Below are 20423 nucleotides of genomic sequence, written 5' to 3'. Positions count from 1 at the left end.
CCCTCATTAGCATTGATGAATAAGATATTAATTTAATAAATTTAATAAATTAAATTGCCCCTTTTGTTTCATCTCACGCTTAGCAAGAGGGATAGGAAGTAGTCATTTTAATATGCTGGTCTTAAGGATGTCCCGGTCCTATGTTCAAACTAAAAGTAATGATAAAAAAAAACATCAGCTCTTTATTAAGTGCGATCCATATCAATCTCACAATTTTCCTTCAAAGTGCTTGAAATATAGAGCTGAACTTGACTCCTTTTTTTCAGATCGGAATATCAGATAGTTTAAGCTCGCGCTTCGCGCTCGCTTTGATTTTCATGATAAAATATGTATTTAGAATGCTTAAATTCTAGGTCTACAAATATTATGAAACACGCGCGCGCATGTTTATTCAGATACTCATCTTGTTCTTTATTTAAATCATTATCCAGTTTCAGATCACAATATCAAAAATTTTCTGCTCGCGCTTTGTGCTCACATTATTAATGTAGTAAGATTCCCTTTTACTCATTATTTTCATGATTTACAAAACATGAATTGAGTGTCCCCTTTTTAGATGATCTCGATTTTTTTTCCGCTCGTGCTTCGCGCTCGCATCAATTGTTTAGTTATATATCTATCCCGTTTACGATTACAAAAATTGATTAAAATTTTCAGCTCGCGCTTCGCGCTCGCATTATTTGATCGTTGAAATATGTAACGTCTTCGTGGCTAAGTGCAAGCAGTCCTTTTCGGTACCTTTTCGATCAGTTCAAAACGTATATAAAAGATTTTTGCTCGCGCTCTGTGCTCGCATTAATAATGTAAGGAAGATCCCCACTTACTCATCCTTTTCACGATATACAAAACTTGAATAAATTGTCTCGTTCAGTAGGTCTAAATCTCGAAATTTTCCGGCTTGCGCTATGCGTTCGCATTAATTGTTTAGTTATATACCTATTATGTTTAAGTTACAAAAAGTGCTTAGAATATCCATTCCTTAGGTAAAAATTCAGCTCGCGCTTCGCGCTCGCATTATTTGATTTTTAAAATATGTAACGTCTTCATGCATGGCTAACTGCAAGCAGTCTTTAACAGCCTCCAGGTACCTTTTCCATCAGTTTATTTCTGCTCGCGCTTCACGTTCTTGGTAATTATTCATTTGCATACACATGTTTTTCAGGATAACAAACATTGCCCAGAATGTTCAAAATTTTAGGAAAAAATACATAAGATTTCCAAAAAAATTTAGCTCGCGCTTCGCGCTCGCATTATATAAGGATTATGGTATTATATATTTATGTTTATTCATAAGAATAATGCTAAGAAGAGACTATTAGGACTACCCCTTCAAAGAAACCAAAAATAATCTTCGAGCGGCCGATCGAAGAAAATATGGCTTTAAAAATTTCCGCCCCCCCCCTAATGGCGAAGGCTGGATCCGCCCCTGGGGGGGGGGGGGGGGGGGCTGTCCCTTTTGCAGCAGCTGCTTCGAGGTTATCTTTTGAGGAGGCTATGTCGGATCGATCGGATACGAAAATGAACGGGAAACGGAAGTTATGGCTTATAGTTCGTATACCTTTCTTGGCGATTGCGACATCACGTTTCACGACTTTTTCTGCTTCACGTTTCTGGTGTTTTTACATGAGCAACGGTTAAAAGTTACTTTCTTTCATTATGGGGAAGAACAAGAAGAAATGTGAGTCTATGAATAATATTGCATTTTGAATTATAATGTTATATTCATCGTGTAATTAAATCTCGAATTCTGTAGCCGAGACGGTGTACCCACGCAGTTGCAGTTAACCTCGGTCCCACTCGTGTGTAATTGTGTGTGTGTCTTTGCCTTAGGATAGACCGGCCAATCGCACTCAGTCATGGGATCAATGCATCTCGCGTGCGAAGGATTCATATACACATGGTGCACGCGAATCTTTCACACACTTTTTACTAAAATAACTATGCCATTCCTTTTTAAATAATGTTTCTAATTGTGCTATGACACTTACCGAACCATATGGATCGTTTCTTGACTTCTCTTTGGTGTGTTTTTTAATAAAATAAAAGCATTTTCTCGTGATCTTCACGAATCACGTAGATACCGCAGTATGATCGTGGATATCAACTTTTGCCTAAAGAGGGCGCGCGATATTATTCACAAAACGTTTGTTTACGATCTGCAGCTTGTACTGCTAGCTGCATTTTAGACGCTCAGCTTTATTTTCCTGTTTCTGTTTTTTGGGGGGTTTTTTTGCTGTCAAGCGGTATTTTCGATTGTAGTGCCATCACTTTTAGCATCAGCGATGATGAAATGTAAAGAATCGCCTTGAAATGAAGAAAAATTGTGTCACATTAATTCGTTAGTTTGTTTCCTATTTTTTTCACTTTTTTCTTCACTTTTTTCTTCTTCCTCATCTATGAAAAGGTGAATACCTTTTTTTGATATCTGTTCTAAAAGCTGGACATTTTAAATATTTTGTTCAAGTAAATAAATCAACAGGATAGTAATCAAAATGCGATAGAGCTGTCCGAGCTGAAAATTCTGATGATACAAGGACTTGAAAATAAAACATTCTGAGCACTTTTTATAACCATAATGAGGAGACATATATATTATATACATATGAAATAAGCTAACACGAAAAAAAGACGTTTTGGGGACTGTTGAATAAGAATTCATGAGTGGGATAGGTAACTATCTATTGTATTCTTGTTCGTTTTCTATTATTATTTGTGTGTTGTGTTTATTTTTCTTGAAGCACCAAAAGGTGGACATGTCCGCTAAAATATATTAATGAAGTCACCATTATTATCATAATAAGCTAACGGATCAAAATGCAAGCGTGAAACGTGAGCTTCTTTTTTTCTTAATTCAGTCTTAACGATACTTTTTCATCTTATTTTAAAGGTGAATCTCATGATTCAAAATGATAAATGCTTGTCGCACGGGCAGAAATAGCGAGACCAACAGTTATTTTCAATATTCCGAACTGCATTCTGGACGTTGTATAAGCACATTTGTATAACAATTAAAATGGTGGGCCTTTTAACCTTACAAATTATGCGAGCGCTGAATTTTTGGACATTTAAACCTCAACAAATGGACATTCTAAGCATTTTATAAATATGAACAACATCATAAATGTCACTTACAAAAATGATGCCAGCGCGAAGCTCGTGCTTATAATTTTTGATATTGATGACAGGACTGTATCTAAATGAAAAATAATGCGAGCGCATTTGCGCTTAAGATTTGAATTTCGGACTTTATGAAAAGTCCGACAGATTACCTATACTTTAAAAAAAGGAATGACCTCCAGAATTCAAGCGCGAAGCGCCAGTAGATTTATGTTGAAGTATAGACCTAGAACAGGGACGTTGAACCTTTATAATCATGAAAAAGACGGTATTTTTATGAATAAAATATGGAAGTCCAATTTTGTTTTAGTGTTAATATTTAGATCTTCAAACTTGACATTTTCCTATCCCCTTCATCATTCTCTCCCTTTCCCCATTTTCGTTCTCCCTTCTTTTCTTCTCTCATCTCCCTTTCCCTTCCTTTTTTCGCTTTTCCTTTCCCTTAAAGTTTTCTTTCCTTTCTCCCTTCCCTACTCTTTTCTCGCTCTTTCCATTTTTCTTTCCCTCTCCCTTCCCCTCTTTCTTTCCTTTGTTTTCTTTCTATTTTATTGTCTCCTTTTCCCTCTCTCTCCTCTACCTTTCCCCCTCCCCTTTTCCTTTCCCTCTCCTTTTTTGTGCAAACATTAACACGAACATCTTGCTTCCTACACACACACACACACACACAAACGCCCGCAATCTAACACACGTAATGCGAAACGATCGGGACATTATCATTTTGTTCATATATATATAGGTTTAAATGTCCACTCATTTCGTTTGACGTGGATATTTGTTTTCTTCTTTTTTTATTTTTATTTTTCTTTTACCTTCTCTTCCTTGTCTTTCTTTCCTGTTCTCTTTCCTTTTCTTTTTTCTTCTCTTTTTTTCTTTTCTTCTTCTCTTCTTTTTTTCTTTCTTCCTTATCTCCCTCCTTCTCACCCACTCTCTCTTCTTCTTTCTCTCACGCGCTCTCTCTCATTTTCTCTCTATCTACTTCTCCTACTGTCTTCTTTCGTTTCCCCTTTATGACGTATCCTTTTCGTCATCCTTTGTGCGCTTTTGCTCACTGCTTGGATACCGCGCATTTTTATGATGCATTATTTTGACGCAATCTAATAAATTTGTCATAACTTGACAAAGCCCTATGGGCGAAAATTCGTTAAAATATTACTGTCCACGGAGTTTTTATACTTTTCTTTGTTTGAACCTATTTATAATCTCCGAGCAGATCATTTGACTATATATGTATATATATATATATATATGTATATTTGTATATTTACATATATTTACATATATATATATATACACTACTCAAAAAAAGTTAAGGACCACTTTTTAAAACGTACATAAAGATTTTATACAAGGTGTTTTATTTCTGGAAATACCTCAGTACAACTGTCCTAAATGTCCTTAAACACGCTGTAATCAATTTCACGCATGGGTGGTTTCAGTTGTTGCACAATGTCTCTCGCATCACTGCACATCCTGAAAAGTGGGCCCCGAGGGGTATCAGCTACCGACATGAAGTGGTAAAAACGAATGTCTGAGTGTCTTTCAGGCAGTTCAGTAACGAGTGTGACCACCTCCTGCAGCAATAACGGCTTCACAGCGCTGTCTCATGGAGCTGATGAGGCGATTGATGTCTCTGACGTCCAGTGCATCCCATGCAGCCTCCAGAGCCACACCCAGCTGCTGCAGTCCAAGTGGATGGGCTTCGAGCTGCTCGAGACTCCTCCCCATCATGTCCCAGACGTGCTCTATCGGGTTTAAGTCCGGGGACCTCGCTGGCCACTCCATACGCTCAATCCCCTGGCCCTCAAGGAACTCGGTCACCACCCTAGCTCGGTGGGCACGGGCATTGTCATCCATGAAAATGATGTTTTGTCCCACATTTTCTGCAAATGGCACCACTATAGGTTCAAGGACCTCATCCCTGTACCTCACTCCTGTCATTGCTCCCCCTGGGACCACGTAGAGACGAGTACGGTTGGCGTAGGTGATGCCTCCCCACACCATGACGCTGCCTCCCCCATAACGGTCATGTTCTGCAATACAGGGGTCTGCAAATCTCTCTCCTGGTCGCCTCCAGACTCTCGAACGTCCATCATTGTGGTCAAGGGAAAATCTGCTCTCATCTGTGAACAGAACTCTACGCCATTGCTGTCTGGTCCATCTGACATGCTCCCGGGCCCAGTTGAGACGAATTCTTCTGTGAGCAGGGGTGAGTGGGACACACTGAGCTGGCCGTCTGGCATGCATATTGGCTCTGTGAAGTCGGTTACGGATTGTTTGAGTGGAAACAATCACTCCAGTTGCTGCAGCGAAGTCATTGTTGAGGCGGCGTGCACTGTGAAAGCGGTTGCGGAGGCTGAGATTCGTCAAGTAGCGATCATCTCTAGGGGTTGTCGAAACTGGTCGGTCACTGCGGGGTCTCTCGGAGTATAGCCCTGTCTCTCGGTGTCTTTGATTTGCTCTGCTAATGACACTGTGTGACACGCCCATCATTCTGGCTACTCTTCGCTGACTGAGGCCAGCTTCCAGCATCCCTAGGGCTCTGGCTACATCTGTTTCACTTAGGTGGTGTCTTGGCATTGCTGTTGTAGGCAAGTTGTTGATTGTACAGACTAAAGACGGAAAATGCTTTGGAAGACACTTGTCTTATGGCCCACTGCAATGATACCAGAGAGACATCATGAAAGAACTGCATGTGTGAAATTGATGTCATTGTGTTTGATGGCATTCTGGACAGCTGTATCTTGGCATTGCTATTGTCAGCAAGTTGTTGATTGTAGAGACTAAAGACAGAAAATGCTTTGGAAGCCACTTTTGTACGGGCACATTGCAATGATGCAAGAGACATGAAAGAACTGCATGTGTGAAATTGATTTCATTGTGTTTGATGGCATCCTGGACAGCTGTATCTTGGCATTGCTGTTGTCAGCAATTTGTTGATTGTAGAGACTAAAGACAGAAAATGCATTTGAATCCACATTTGTACCACTTCACAATGGGCCCACTTTTCAGGATATGCAATAATGCGAGAGACATCATGCAACAACTGAAACCACCCATGTGTGAAATTGTTACAGGGTGTTTGAGGAGATTCAAGACAGCCATATTCGGGTATTTCTAGAAATACAACACCCGGTTTGAAAATTGTATACACACATTAAAAAGTGGTCCTTAACTTTTTTTGAGTAGTGTATATATATATATTTATATTTACATATATATATATATATATGTATATTTTCTCAATGAACATTTTCATCTATTTAAAGCTTTGAAAATTATTAAACAATGATTCCATAGGCGAAATCTCAATGATCATTAGGAAGGTACCCATTTTCATTTTATGTCATTGTGATTATTCCATACTAAGGCAACATATTTTGGATATAAAAATACGTGAAGGAAATGTTCCTCTTCTGTTTTATACACTAGCGTACCTACGGGGGGGGGGGGGGGGGGGAGTCTGCACGGGGGGGGGCACTAAGTATATAATGCATAGTGGGTATGTGCCGCGGAGGGGACCCCCGTTTTTACACTCAAATTTCCGTTCCGAGGCATAGCATTTTTGTCTTATTGAGAAAAAGCTACAAAGAAAGCCGCTCCAAAGCATAGCATTTTCTTCTTCTCGAGAAAAAAGAAGAAAAAAATCCGCTCCAGGGCTTCGCATATTTTCCGTTACGCCGTTCCGGTCGCAATTTTGGTGAAAAGCGGCCGCAGCTCGCTGTCCGACCATCGCCTCTGCGCTAGCGCGCCCGTCATTCGTGCCGCCGGAAGGGATGCATACGCACTCGCACGCATCGCAGGCGTCTGGGGAGTGAAAGTAATATACTGTACGTATGGTCACTCCCCTAACGCCTGGCATTATCCCCATTACAAATAATGCTGTACGTGATTCTCATGGGGGGGGGGGGCACACAACATATTTAATTCCAAAATGTTTACTATAAATCTAAAAAGGGGGAACGGGCAGAAATGCTCACCAGTAACGTACATGTATTTTATTTTTATTGCGTAGTGTAAGACATGATTGTATTTCATCACAAAAGTACACAATTCTCATTTTGAATCTCACCAATTACCCTCGAAATATCCATAAATATACAAGTTTTTCAAGTGATGATGATGTGACTGAGATCGTTTAATCGTCGCCATGTTTCTTTTGCAGCGCAGTGACGTCATCTAGCCACTGCGACGCAAGCCAATTTATGAATGAAAATATAGTAAGCATGCACATTGCAAGCCTCCCGTGCCCACGCAGTATTCCATTGAAACAAGTCTGCAATACTCTGTCACCTCGTACCAAAATCGACCTAGAATTCCACTTTCCTATATTTAATATGAATTATGAAAGGAATTCTCAGAGGATCTGTTTTCTCACCGATACCACCAACGCAGGTAAGCAAAATTTTATTACTTCTTGCTTTTCCGTCAAAATCTTACGAAGTAGCGTCAATATTACATCGTGTTTGTGAGTTTGTAGAATCTATCGCTACGTGAACAAAGTCAATTGATTTCCGGGTTGTGGAGCATACGAAGCGCCAGCCAATCACATTCTTATTACCATTTTCAGTTGATCATAAACCCATTAGAGAGAGCGATCGGGGGAAAAAATCGCTCCTTAAAAAAAACTGGCTCGTACGTCCGCTGTCTTCCCTTGTGCAGCGTACATAGAGGTGGATAACGACCGCGCGTGTTGTATTGCGCTATGTGCAATACAAATGCGAACCGGCTTTAGCTCGAACGCCATTTATCCTTAGTCCCAAAGTAATTACTGTTTGTAAGAACCCTGTCCAATCTTTGCAAAAGTTTTGATGAATTACCAGTGGATATTTTTCCGTTATTCGAATATCGATATTCATTTTCATAGTCCTGGAATTGCATTGCTATTTTTATTATAATCACAATGTCAGTCCGAACTCGGGTCCTTTTTTTTTACCCTCGTTGTTTGTGTAGGCCCACGTATAGCGATACGTGTAGTGAAATAGACACCGCGTGCGCGTGCATGTGTGTAGCTGCATAGGCGAATGCATTTGAGTTGCACATCGCATTGGTCACCGGATATTTCTCGGAGTTGGTTCGTGATTTCTGAATTGTTTGCTTGTAACAATTCTGTGAAAAAATAATGAACCATGAGTGAAAAACTGTCAGCTAGACAACCACATAAGTTCAGGTAGGAATATGAGGAACAATTTCCCTGTTCATTGGGACTGTACTATAATTAGTATAGATGTAGACTAGTACAGATGGCACATTAAACGAATGGCATTATGGCAATCTTTACTTTTGTTGGTTAAAGAAATAATACGGATGGCAAGTTAAAACACAACAAACAATACTTAAGATTCAACATGTGTAAAATTATTTTTTTTAATTTAAAAAATGGCTCTAGCAAATTAAAAAATGGCTCTCGGAAATTTGTGATCAGTTAGAAAAATGGCTCCTGCAAAAAAAAAGTATTTTTTTCCGCTCCACCTACCCGAACTTCGAGACCGTGAACTCTATCTGATATTCCGAGTGACAAAGGTGGTATTTTATGGGGGGAAAATATAAAATTCATGCAACATCACGATCTTTAAAAACAAAATTAATATTCTTACTTTACACTAAGTTTCACTTCTTTTCCATGCTTCTATCAGACTAAAAAATGGTGATTTAGAGCCAACATGAAGTTCTTCACACGTATAAATAATTCGCTGCCGATTTCAAAACATCGCATGCGCGCGCGAGGGTCCGAGTTCGGACCGGACCCGGTACCTCGTGCATATCGCATGCGATACAGCAGCGAATTATTCATATGTGTGAGGAACTTCATGTTAGCTCTAAATCACCAATTTTGAGACTGATTGTGCTAACTTAATTGAGATATATGATAAATGAAACAAAACAAAAAATCTGCAGTAACAAAATAGCTAATTAAAAAATAGATTAGGTCTATAGCTTACGAATCCATCACAATCATTACAAATGAAGATAAGTTGTACATCTATAAAAGAAAAGGTTGGAAATTCCATACGAAAAGGCGCATTTTTAATCTTTGGGTAGGCCCTGTACGTTATGTCAAAGCAATATACATCTCAAATTCTTTGAAATGTTGAACATATATTTTTTGTTATACACTGTATTCTTGAAGCTTATGTTATATAAACTTCCATAAAGTTATCAACTTTAAATATGACCAACATTTATGATCCTTGTCATTTTTAGCATTGTTTCTGTAGTGTAAATAGTATTTTCCTTTTCCATTGCGGATTGATTTCACACATTGTTCTATGTTTTATTATTGCAAAGCACTACTTTACCCACGTGACATGTTTGCAGCAATTTTCATATTTTTCTTGCCTTCTCATAATTTTCATGCAAAGGTATGTTTATACTCTAAACACTCACATTTGTATTTCTTGCGTTATATCTGACAAATGAAATAAATAAATTAGATATTTCACACGCAGCCTCTCATATTTTTCTTTTTAGTCTCATACAATCAGACACGTTGATTTTGTTTACTCCATTCAAACCATATTTTACCTCATCAAATAACATTTAAAGCATAATTTGCAAACTTATCACTATATATAAGTATTCTATAAAAAAATCAGTATATTGAACTAATACAATGTCGAAATTACTTAGTTACATCAATTTTTATGTCGGACAAGGGTCAATGAAAGGTGTCTCTAAAAGGGCACCGTGTTCTAGATTAGGGAAATAATGAAAATTTCGATTTTATCCTGCTATGTTGGTGAATCTTTGAATTTTTCTTGTTTTACCTTATAAAGTAAGCTCCATGCATCATTTCTACAATCAGTAACAAATAATACATTTATTTGATCTCCATTTATTGAAATATATGATTTTATGAAAAGTAGTCATTCCGAAATAAAAGGTTCAGGTGGCGATAAAGACTAAATATTTTTCCGATACTATCGATATCAAACGATGTCGTGGATTTGGAAGACAAAATTGCCTTCGTTAAACGGAAAGCGCTGAATATGTCGCCAATCTTCCTATCTCGGAAAAATGGTCCTAGGACGTTCCTACGTATCGCTAATCTTGTCGTGCAACAGGCCCCTGGAGGCTTCTGGGGAGTAAAATTCTTTCTACTATACGTAGGCTTACTATCTCAGGCAAGTTACAGTGCTCTGGTTGCACTTGTTTGCTGGCTGGCAAGCACGCCTGTCGTTTCGGGAGAGTGAGTGTACGGTACGGGGCTGCGGACGGGGCGGCTGGGTGTGTGCGAGTCTGGACTGCGAATGCTAGTTGACCGGAAATCATTCGGATCGACTCTGCGTGATTCATAATTGTCTTTCATTGTTTCATTTTAAACTTATATGTTGTCATCTGCAAATATCATTGTTGAAGATATTTTGGGAAGAATTCTGCTTTGGTCCCCGGCCTTTTTTGTGTTGTGTGATCATGGAAAATACAAACGAACTCGGGAATGAACTTTGCTCCGTCATCTGCTTGTGCATCGCTCACCAGGCCAGCGCATACCGTCAGTGCTAGTGCAGCAGTGTGTGCATAGCGCATCAACGCGACGGCTGGAGCAACAAAAAAAATGACTCAATTTTCCCCACCTTCAAAATTCGATGCATCGATGTTCGATCGAATTCAAGCTGTCGAACACCGGCTTTCAAAATAATCGATATGACTCAGGCTTATTAAGTAAATTTGATTCTTTAAATTATTTTTTCTTAATTAAAAATAGAGATTAAAAATTAAAATTTTCTTGCCATATTACTTTCCACCAATAGAGGGCATACACAAAAATATGGCAAAAATTCAAGTTTTGATCGTTCTGGTGAATACATAAATTATTCCCAAGCTACATGTATTAATGAAAAACAAAGTAAAATTATTTGGAAATTAGTATTTTTGGTCACAAAAGTGATATTCAATTAATTTTTTAAGTGTGTGCTGTGTAAAGCATTGGCATACCATAGTCCTACCTGTAGATTCCCCAGAGGCAGGATGGTTGCAGTGAGCAAGTAGGATAGAGTGAAGTGCTCAAATATGAGACACTTTAGCATAATTGGACCAAAACAATATACATTTATTGAATCAAATGAAAATCATGTTTATTTCTGTAGTACAAATGTTGAATATTAATGTCATAAGAAAATAGAATCGAAAAAATTATGGTAGGGTCAAACAGAATTATTTGCCTTCTACCAGAAGCTTGTTTATTGCCGAAAATCGGACGCAGTTTCCAAATATCGGACGCGTAGAGTTTTGTGCCACGATCAATTTTGGAGATTTAAATCGCGCTCTAGACTCCAAAATAATTGCTTAATTGTAGATAAAATAATTTATTTTAGCTGCGCAAATGCCGATTTTAATTATTACTATAAATAACTTTGATATACAGTGCGTATCAAAAAAAAGTTTACACTTTGAAAAAGCTCTGGGAATTAAAAAATATACAACATGTGGGTAATTTTTTGACATATAATCTTGGGTTTGGGTTTCATCTATCAAATGAAAGTAAAAGTTTTTACAGAATGTTACACTTGAGTGAGCACTGTCCATTTTTGTAAAGCTCGCAGAAATCTGTTTGCGCAGAAACGCTCGTTTTCACGCTGTGTCAAGGGGAAAGGGCGAAATCAAACTTACATTGTGAAAAATTTCTCATACATTTCCCTTGCACTTTCAGTCAATTGAAATAAAACGGATACATTCAACCATTTTGTAACAATTTTCCACCCAAATTGAAATTTCAACACTTAGTAAGCACAACCTTTACCATTTTTGTGCCAGCTGGATCTGAGGACATAACTGAATCTGAACAAAAGTTCATATCAGACGTCTCCAGCATTTTGTCACTAAGTTTTTATAATTTAAAGTGGGTTTACATTTCATTTTTCATTTAATACTTGTTTTTCCACACTTTTTCCAAGCTTGAAAATGATTAACAAAATGAAAATCAAGCCTAAGCCATTTCATGTAAATCACAGCTCAGAGTAAAGCAAATATCGTCACGATGGCCTCGGTGTGTGGGGGAGTGGGGTGGGGCGCAATGCACTCTTTGAAGTGTTTTGGGCAAGGAAACAAGTTAAAAAAGGTTTAAAGAGATCTTCAAATCAATTTTACTAGCTAAATTTCACGTGTTCTTCATGATTAAGGTCTACTTTTATTTGCATAACTATTTCAAAGTTCTGCGCAAATCATTTTTCACTAACTTTTCAAAAGTAAGTGGTGCTCACTCAAGCGGAAATATTTTTCGTCAGTTATATCGTCATTTGATTAAATGGATCTGTACCAATGTTAAAATGTGGAAAAATCATCAGGATATTACAAATGTATAATTTTACAGGATTTTTTCTAAGTGTAAACTTTTTTTTGATACGCACTGTAGAAATCGGTAAATAATGATAATTTACTCAACAAACAATGAATAGGCCTAGTCTAGGATTTGTTTAGAAATGAAACCGATATTCTATAAATTTCTTGTGAAATTTAGATTATCGTCTATGATTACACCTCTTACATCTCTTTCTTCTCTAGCTTCATTCAGTGCTGATGTTGTAGTGCTCTCTTTGGTCACCTGATCCAAGATGCAAAACATTGCACTTGGTGGCATTGAATTGAAGTTGCCACTTTGAGGACCAGTCCATCAGTGAGTGCAAACTTGTTTGGAAAAGTTTGGGTTGATCAGAGCAAAGTTGGCTCAGTCGGTAAAGTGTCTGCCTGTCGAACCAAAGATCGTGGGTTCGAGTCCACCCCGGGCGGATGACTGAAGCCAGTGCATTGTGTGTAAATGTCTCTCCCCTGTTTCATAGATGCAGGCTATGTTACAGTGGATAACACTCTGTCCCTCGGATAGGACGTTAAATGGAGGCCCTGTGTAGAGGAGAGCCACCACCTTTGCATGTTAAGAACTCACTGCACTATTCGAATAAGAGTAGGGGGAAACCCCTGTGTAGTGGTCCACCTGCATTCCCCCAATCTGTTATATCGGGAGGTGAGACCTGCGGGTCACAGTCCTGTGTGTGCGCCCTTCTAGGCGACCCAGATTGGCTGGTTCCTCCAAAAATGCGCCTTTGAATGTCTTTGACAGATATATGGTGCTACACAAATGCTGTGCATCATCATTATCATTGATCAGGAGTGGAGACATGAAAAATGCATTATTGTCAATGTCATCTGCATAGATTCTTACAGTCGAGGGATCAGCTAAGAGAGAGAGAGTTGCATGCGTCGTGCCTTCATTTTCCTGTGCATGGTGGCATGTAATGAACGTACGGGTGCCTAGAGATTAAAAATCATTCACTATGTTACTCTCCACGGAGCTAGATCTAGTCCTAAATCATGTAAGTGGGCTAGAACTTCACTTCCGACATTTATACAATATCGATTTCATTTGTAAACAAATATTCATTAAACAAACAGAGAAAAATATTATGAGAAGACAGGAAAAAACTTGCCGATGTTTATGTGGCCAACTTGTTCTCTTTGTTAGTAGCTAAGCTATGAGATGCATATAGAGTGCGGCAGACATCTGTCACCCTCTTCAGTATGTTATGATAATTTGGCTATCAAAATTTAACTGCAAAGTGCAGTGTTAGTCGTAGGCCAGACCTAAATAGATTTCAGAAATAGTGGGGAGAAATCACCAATGGCGATGTTGATACCAGAATTTCATAAAATTTAAGTGTAAAACTAATGGAACAGTTTTGAAATGTCACATCATCGATTTGTGCCATAGTATCACAATGCAAGACATGTTGTTTATTTTTCAATTTTCTTCCAGTACAATTAATTAAGCAGAGCTTTCTCCCTTTTCTTTCTTTTTTTTCTTCTGCTTTTTGTTATGTTTTGTACAGGTGGATCTTCTAGACCTATTAATCATTATCACCAGTTTATGGCAACTTTTGTCATCATCATATTTTATTACAGTATATATATAAATATATTATTTTGGTTTTGGGTGGCTGTCATGAAAAGGAACTCTAAATTATCTCCTGTTTACATTATACAAATATACCAGGCTTTGAGTAAGTAAAGTGGGAATTATTCATCCAAGGTGTTGGACTGGCATTAAGGGAAAAATAGTGATTTTGCCAGTACAACCAAGGATGAATAATTCCCTCTATACTTTCGAAATAAGGGCCTGGTATATTTGTTTTATATCCTACTTTAATAAGTTAGAGCAATAGATCTTCATAATCTAGTTCTTGTACTCTTCATCCTTTTTTAAATCTGAATCAAACCCGCCGCGCTGACTGACCTACTTTTCCTGAAGCTACGCGCTCAGTGCGCGGAACGCGTAGTAGTGCTTGCGCCATCGTGATCTGTGATGTCAATGATGGAATAGTCAACTATTCCATCATTGACATCACGGAATAGCACATTTTCTTCGGTCGGCGTTTCATTTTCAACATCATCGCAAAATAGTGAGAATATGTTTGGTCACATGATGCTATTTAAACCAATCAGCATACAGGATTTCATTTATGGAGGATATAATAACTTTTGTTATATTCTCATGAAATCAACTTACAAATTTCCCACTGTTTTTTTTTTTTCTTCAGCAAACCTGTCGCATGCAGAGATGATGATGATGACTGTATCTGATATCATCAGTCAGCTTGTCATTGCTCATGAAGAAAACAAAGATGTTAATCTCAATAGGTGAGTATTTATCTTCCCTTCAGTAATCAAATACTACTTGAGAGTGAAGATCATGAATTGAACCACCACTTCTGGGTCCCATTTGTAATAATAACAAATGAACAATTTTCTGTAACAAATTTACTATTAGCCAATCCGGTTGAATCATTTATGTAGCTTTAAACTGTTATTGCAATTTTGTTTTGATAACAAGTTTTATGAAACAGTGCCACTGAACTTATCTGGGTCCAACATGTATAAGTTGAAACGTAAAGGGCAAGTGTACCCCAACAAAAATATGATCTGACTAAAAGGAGTAAAAATAAACCAGCTTAATGCTGAAAATTTTATTTGGTTCAGTACATCAAGAAGCTTAATGTACCTCATTCCTCATATGATATGTTATGTTTTTTTTCTTTCCACTAGAATCAAGAGTTTGACTGCCAAAAAGTATGGTCTGACCTCTCAACCTCGTCTTGTCGATATCATCGCAGCTGTCCCCCAAGCACACAAAAAGGTAGGTTTTTCCCAGTTTCTGAAATTTTTTAAGTCAATAGATGCATTGTGACTACGGTACTACTCAGAAGCATTTATAAGTAATCAATCATACATGTGCAAATAGCCATTGTTTATTAGAGTGTTCTGATAATCATGGTACTTTGTACTAGAAATTCCAACCTGTGATAGATTGCAATACAAGAGCCGTGAAAACATGTTCATATTATTTGTTCATCTTTCACTGTAAAGGGGTTATTAGGAAACCTTTTAGCATATTCTTCAAAAATACAATTTTAAGTTCATCATATAAAATGAGTACAAGATAAGATTTTCATCTCCTTTTTAATGACTCGTTTCTGAGACAATATTGTTTTTCTAAGATCAGAAATTATTGCAGAGATTTCTTTTATATGTACATAAATCTTGATATTTTACTTTGGACTGTTAGATTTTTCTCTCCATTTTCATTTTAAACATCTCAAAATTATCTCTTTGTTATTTTTTATGAACATTGATATTTTGATTTAGACTATCGCATTTTGTAAAAATGTATGTTTTACTTATAGCTACATGTAATCTATTCTATTTTATTTTATTTCTGGAGGCTCTTATTCCAAAGTTGAAAGCTAAACCAATCAGGACAGCCAGTGGGGTAAGTACTTTTCATTAACGGTACATAATCTTGAATTGTCTTGAGAGAGAAACAAGATAGATTATTAAAACCAGGAGGTAATATGGATATTTTTTGTTTGTTTAATGGGGCTAGTTTTCCTATTTCTATTTTTGAAGTTTTGAGAAGACTCCAAACAAGGGCTCTTTGCAATTTACGAATGTTATTTTTACAATTGTTGTTGTTTTATTCATTTCAAGAATTGTTTGATTTGTAATGCATAGTTCTTAGAAATGTAGAAATTAATGAATTTGAATTTAAAGTTTTGTATCAGTTAGAATTTTCTTTCAAGGCCTCCTAACACAAAATTATTGCTCGTTACACCACTTTCCTTTTGTCTTTTCTTGTGAACAGATAGCAGTTGTAGCAGTCATGTGTAAGCCCCATAGATGCCCTCATATTAGCATGACAGGCAACATTTGTGTGTACTGCCCAGGAGGACCGGACTCAGATTTTGAGTATTCTACTCAGTCATACACTGGATACGAGGTATGTTCTGACATTATTAAGAAAAGTTTGGTTATTGATGTACTGTAACATCAGTGTTGGCTGAAGAATTATTATTATGGTAACTGTCATGGAAACATTGAATTTGATTGGCTATTGAGCCCTGTTACCATGGTAATTACCATAATTGCAAAGTTACTGTAAATGAATCCGACTTTACCGTAACTTATTGTGGAAGTATAGGGGGAGGGGGCCTCAATGGAAGAACAAAAACACTTTCAAATGTTATTGCATGATGCAATGAGCCAGCTACATTACTATGTCAGTGCATAAATTATATTTTTTATAGGCATACTCCCCCTGTCAAAAAAATACCATTAAAAAAAAACGCAAACCAAATTGGTTTCAATATTCAATCTTCAAGTGGAATTTGGAGGGCTCAGCCTCTTTGATTGGGGGTAGCTCACAGAGCTAAAATCTCTAGTTTGAATACCTATCATTACCCTATATTTTTTCATATAATTGATCACACTTTAAAATTTGATGTGTTTCTTTCTATACGGTAGCCCACTTCAATGCGTGCTATCCGTGCCCGATACAACCCCTACCTTCAAACCAGACATAGAGTGGATCAGTTAAAACAGCTAGGTCACAGCGTTGATAAGGTGGAGTTTATTGTTATGGGCGGGACCTTCATGGCACTGTCTGAGGAGTACAGAGACTACTTCATCCGTAACCTGCATGACGCCCTCTCTGGTCATACAAGCAACAGTGTGGAAGAGGCAGTCAAGTGAGTGTTATTTATTTGTTTTAATGAACTTGGACAAGAAAGACATCATATTCCTTGACCTTTTATGTTTTTACTCATAAATGTACTTTTTCAATTAAATTTTTTATTGCACCAAAAGAAATATAATTGAATTATATGAAATTGAATTATGTTGAATTGAATTGAATTATATGAAATTGAATTGAATTGGATTAAGTTGAATTAAAGTGATATGGGTTTTGGGTTGAATCTAATTGAATTGAAGTGAACTGATTCAAATTCAATTGAAATGGGTGAGCTGAATTGGATTGAATTACATTACATTACATTGACCTGAACTGAATTAGATAAAGTTGAATTGATTTGAGTATTGAGATGAAGTGAAGTGAAATGTTCAAAGTTGACATGAATTGAATTGGATTAAATTACATTGCATTGACTTGAACTGAATTGAAATAGATTAAGTTGAATTGAATTCATTTGAGTATTGAAGTGAATTGAAATGACAAGAGTTGAATTAAATTGAATGAGTTTTTATATTGATATCATCTTTCCAGGTTTTCTGAGAGGAGTAAGACAAAGTGTATCGGTATCACCATAGAAACCAGACCAGACTACTGCCTCAAGAGACATCTCAGGTCAGTGAAACACTTTGGTGTGTGTGGTACATAATGAGGGTGAATTTCCTGTAACCAATATCAAATTCTTACAAATTGTTATTAAAATTTGCTTGTTTACAACTATAATCTTTATCTACAAAGATAAGAATACTAATATGATTAATCATGATTGAAAGTCTGTTTTGGCATAAAAAAACAGGTTTCACAATAAGTCAGTCATATTAAGTGTGTCAATGCATACAAGATATTCATTGTGCAACTTGGAACTTACATGAATTTTAGTGAAACACTTCAGGGGCCCGTCTTACAAAGAGTTGCGATTGATCCGATCAATCACAAGTATGGACGGCCAGCAACGTCAACATCTAAAATGCATGTTTGTTCAAAATGTTTTCTAGATATAACGTAAATTACATAAATTCATTGTTTTCTTGACAATTTGGTGTGTTCGCCTTTGTTTTCAAAGGACATTTTGAAAATTTTATGTAGAAAAAATAATGACACTGATGGATTTCCATAGATTTATGATTGATTGGATCAATCGTAACTCTTTGGAAGACCGGGCCCAGGTCACTGGACTGGGCCATGCGTAAAGTTGTGCTTAATTTGCGATCAGCTTTACGAAATACTACCCAGACATAATTTATTGATGATTAGTAAAATTCTATAAACCTTGTATCTCTTGACAGTGACATGCTGAAATATGGCTGTACCAGATTAGAGATTGGTGTACAGAGTGTGTATGAAGATGTAGCCAGAGATACAAACAGGTAAGCAGTCATAATGAGAAATGTCACTGATCTTTATATGGTACCAGGGAGGCACCTCGTCAACACTTGCCATCCATAAGTTGTCAAATCTGACAACTTGCCTGGGTTTTGATTAAAGGATAAGCCCACCCAACAAAAAGTTGATTTGAATATAAAGAGAAAAATCAAACAAGCATAACACTGAAAATTTCATCAAACTGGGATGTAAAATAAGAAAGTTATGGCATTTTAAAGTTTCGCTTAAATTCACAAAACGTTATATGTACATCCTGGCCGGTATGCAAATGAGGAGACTGATGACATCATCCACTCACTATTTCTTTTGTGTTTTATTATATGAAATATAAAATATTCTTATTTTGTCCTCATTGTCAAGTGAAACAATGATTAATTCCTCTCTGAACATGTGTGGAATTAGCATTGTTTAATACTATATGGTTCAGTCAAGTTGGGCCTTATTGCCAAATCTGTAAAAAATGAAATATTGTATAATTCAAACAATAAAAAACAAAAGAAATAGTGAGTGATGAAAATCATCAACTGACTCATTTGCATGTCACTGAGTTATGCATATCACTGTTTTGTGAAAAATAAGTGCAACTTTAAAATGCCATAATTTTCTTATTTTACATCCGATTTTGATGACATTTTCAGCATTATGCTAGTTTGATTTTTCTTAATTTATTCAAATCAACATTTTTCTGGGGTGGACTTGACCTTTAATCTATGATATGAGAAGATCATGAGAAGATGCTCATGGTGCAGTAAAGAAAGGAAATAGAAACATCATTAATAGGGGTGAGAGTTACATTTTGGCCACTCTTTTAACTTTTTCAACTACACATGCTAATGAGGGTAATCAATAGAGGTACCAAACATTTCCAAGATCAAAGAGAAGGACAATGAGGCCAGTCAACAGATCATCCTTAGTCATGGCCTTCTTAGCCCTGGGGGCCGTTTCATAAAGCTGTTCGTAAGATAAGAGCGACTTTAAGAACGACTGGTGATCCTTTCTTACGCGCTAAACCATCGCCAATGAATATACCATGTACCACAAGAAAGGATCACCAGTCGCTTTTAGAGTTGCTCTTATCTTAAGAACAGCTTCATGAAACGGCCACCAGGATTTAATTCAAATCCTGAAATTTTATATTCAAATGGCTTATGAAATAGAGAGATTATTGATGCCCGTATTTCAATGTCACAAAGTCAACACTGCTATTATATGACATCATACCAGTAAGACAGACAGGGGAATTCCCTCTTTGTGTTCTGGTTTGTTCCAGGATAAATCAATCCTTACATCATTTTCACAACTTACTGGCCTGTATTCCAAAGTCGGGTTTAACTTAGACCATGGTCTAACTCTGTGCTAAAATTATGGGAAGCTAACAGTGTCAACATTTTAATTAAGTTTTATGTTTCTTATGTTTACTCTGCTCTTTCCTGATTCATCGATGGTGAAGACAATTATCTATTTATACTTCCTTGACAATTATGAATGATTTGAGAGCCAAATGAGCTGAAATATGATATCTCTACTGTTAGTGATTTATGTAACAATTGGCTATCCATACTTAAACCACAACTTTAAACCTGGGCTTAAGTTAAACCCGACTTCAGAATACAGGCCACTGTCTAAATCTGCTATATTGGATAAGTTTTAACATTGAGACGAATGGGGATTTTCAGGGCTCCTTTTTATATTATTATTTTTTGTTTCCAGGGCTCTTTTGAGCAGCCCCCAGGTAATTTCCCCCCTGTTTTGAACAATGATTTATAATCACCCCTATTATTCTTTCAGGCTCACACCACAAGGTTATGGTACATGTACATGTATATACAGCTTTAGTCTATGGTAATTGTTGATTTATTCCATCAGTTTGGACAAAATTTTCATGGCATCTTTATTCTTATTTCAGGGGTAA

General features: G+C 37.0%; 1 protein-coding gene across 3 annotated transcripts in view; it reads left to right on the top strand.

The window, feature by feature from the left end:
• Positions 1-1552: 1552 nt before the first annotated feature.
• LOC129281036 (elongator complex protein 3) overlaps positions 1553-20423 on the top strand; it is a 29621-nt gene continuing 10750 nt past the window's right edge. The window contains exons 1-9 of one of the 3 annotated variants that reach the window (XM_064111816.1): positions 1585-1678; positions 7280-7509; positions 14643-14742; positions 15148-15238; positions 15824-15871; positions 16244-16378; positions 16903-17126; positions 17663-17743; positions 18415-18495. In XM_064111816.1, the coding sequence (XP_063967886.1) occupies positions 7320-7509; positions 14643-14742; positions 15148-15238; positions 15824-15871; positions 16244-16378; positions 16903-17126; positions 17663-17743; positions 18415-18495 (950 nt within the window). In that variant the 5' untranslated portion in view covers positions 1585-1678; positions 7280-7319. Of the gene's footprint in view, positions 1679-7279; positions 7510-14642; positions 14743-15147; positions 15239-15823; positions 15872-16243; positions 16379-16902; positions 17127-17662; positions 17744-18414; positions 18496-20423 lie in introns of those variants that run through there. The other 2 variants (XM_064111815.1, XM_064111814.1) reach the window with 2 other exon arrangements.

This window comes from Lytechinus pictus, chromosome 17 (genome assembly GCF_037042905.1).
Source record: "Lytechinus pictus isolate F3 Inbred chromosome 17, Lp3.0, whole genome shotgun sequence".
NCBI lineage: Eukaryota > Metazoa > Echinodermata > Echinoidea > Temnopleuroida > Toxopneustidae > Lytechinus > Lytechinus pictus.
Note: the sequence above shows the minus strand (reverse complement) of the source record. Positions and strands in the feature narration are given on the sequence as shown.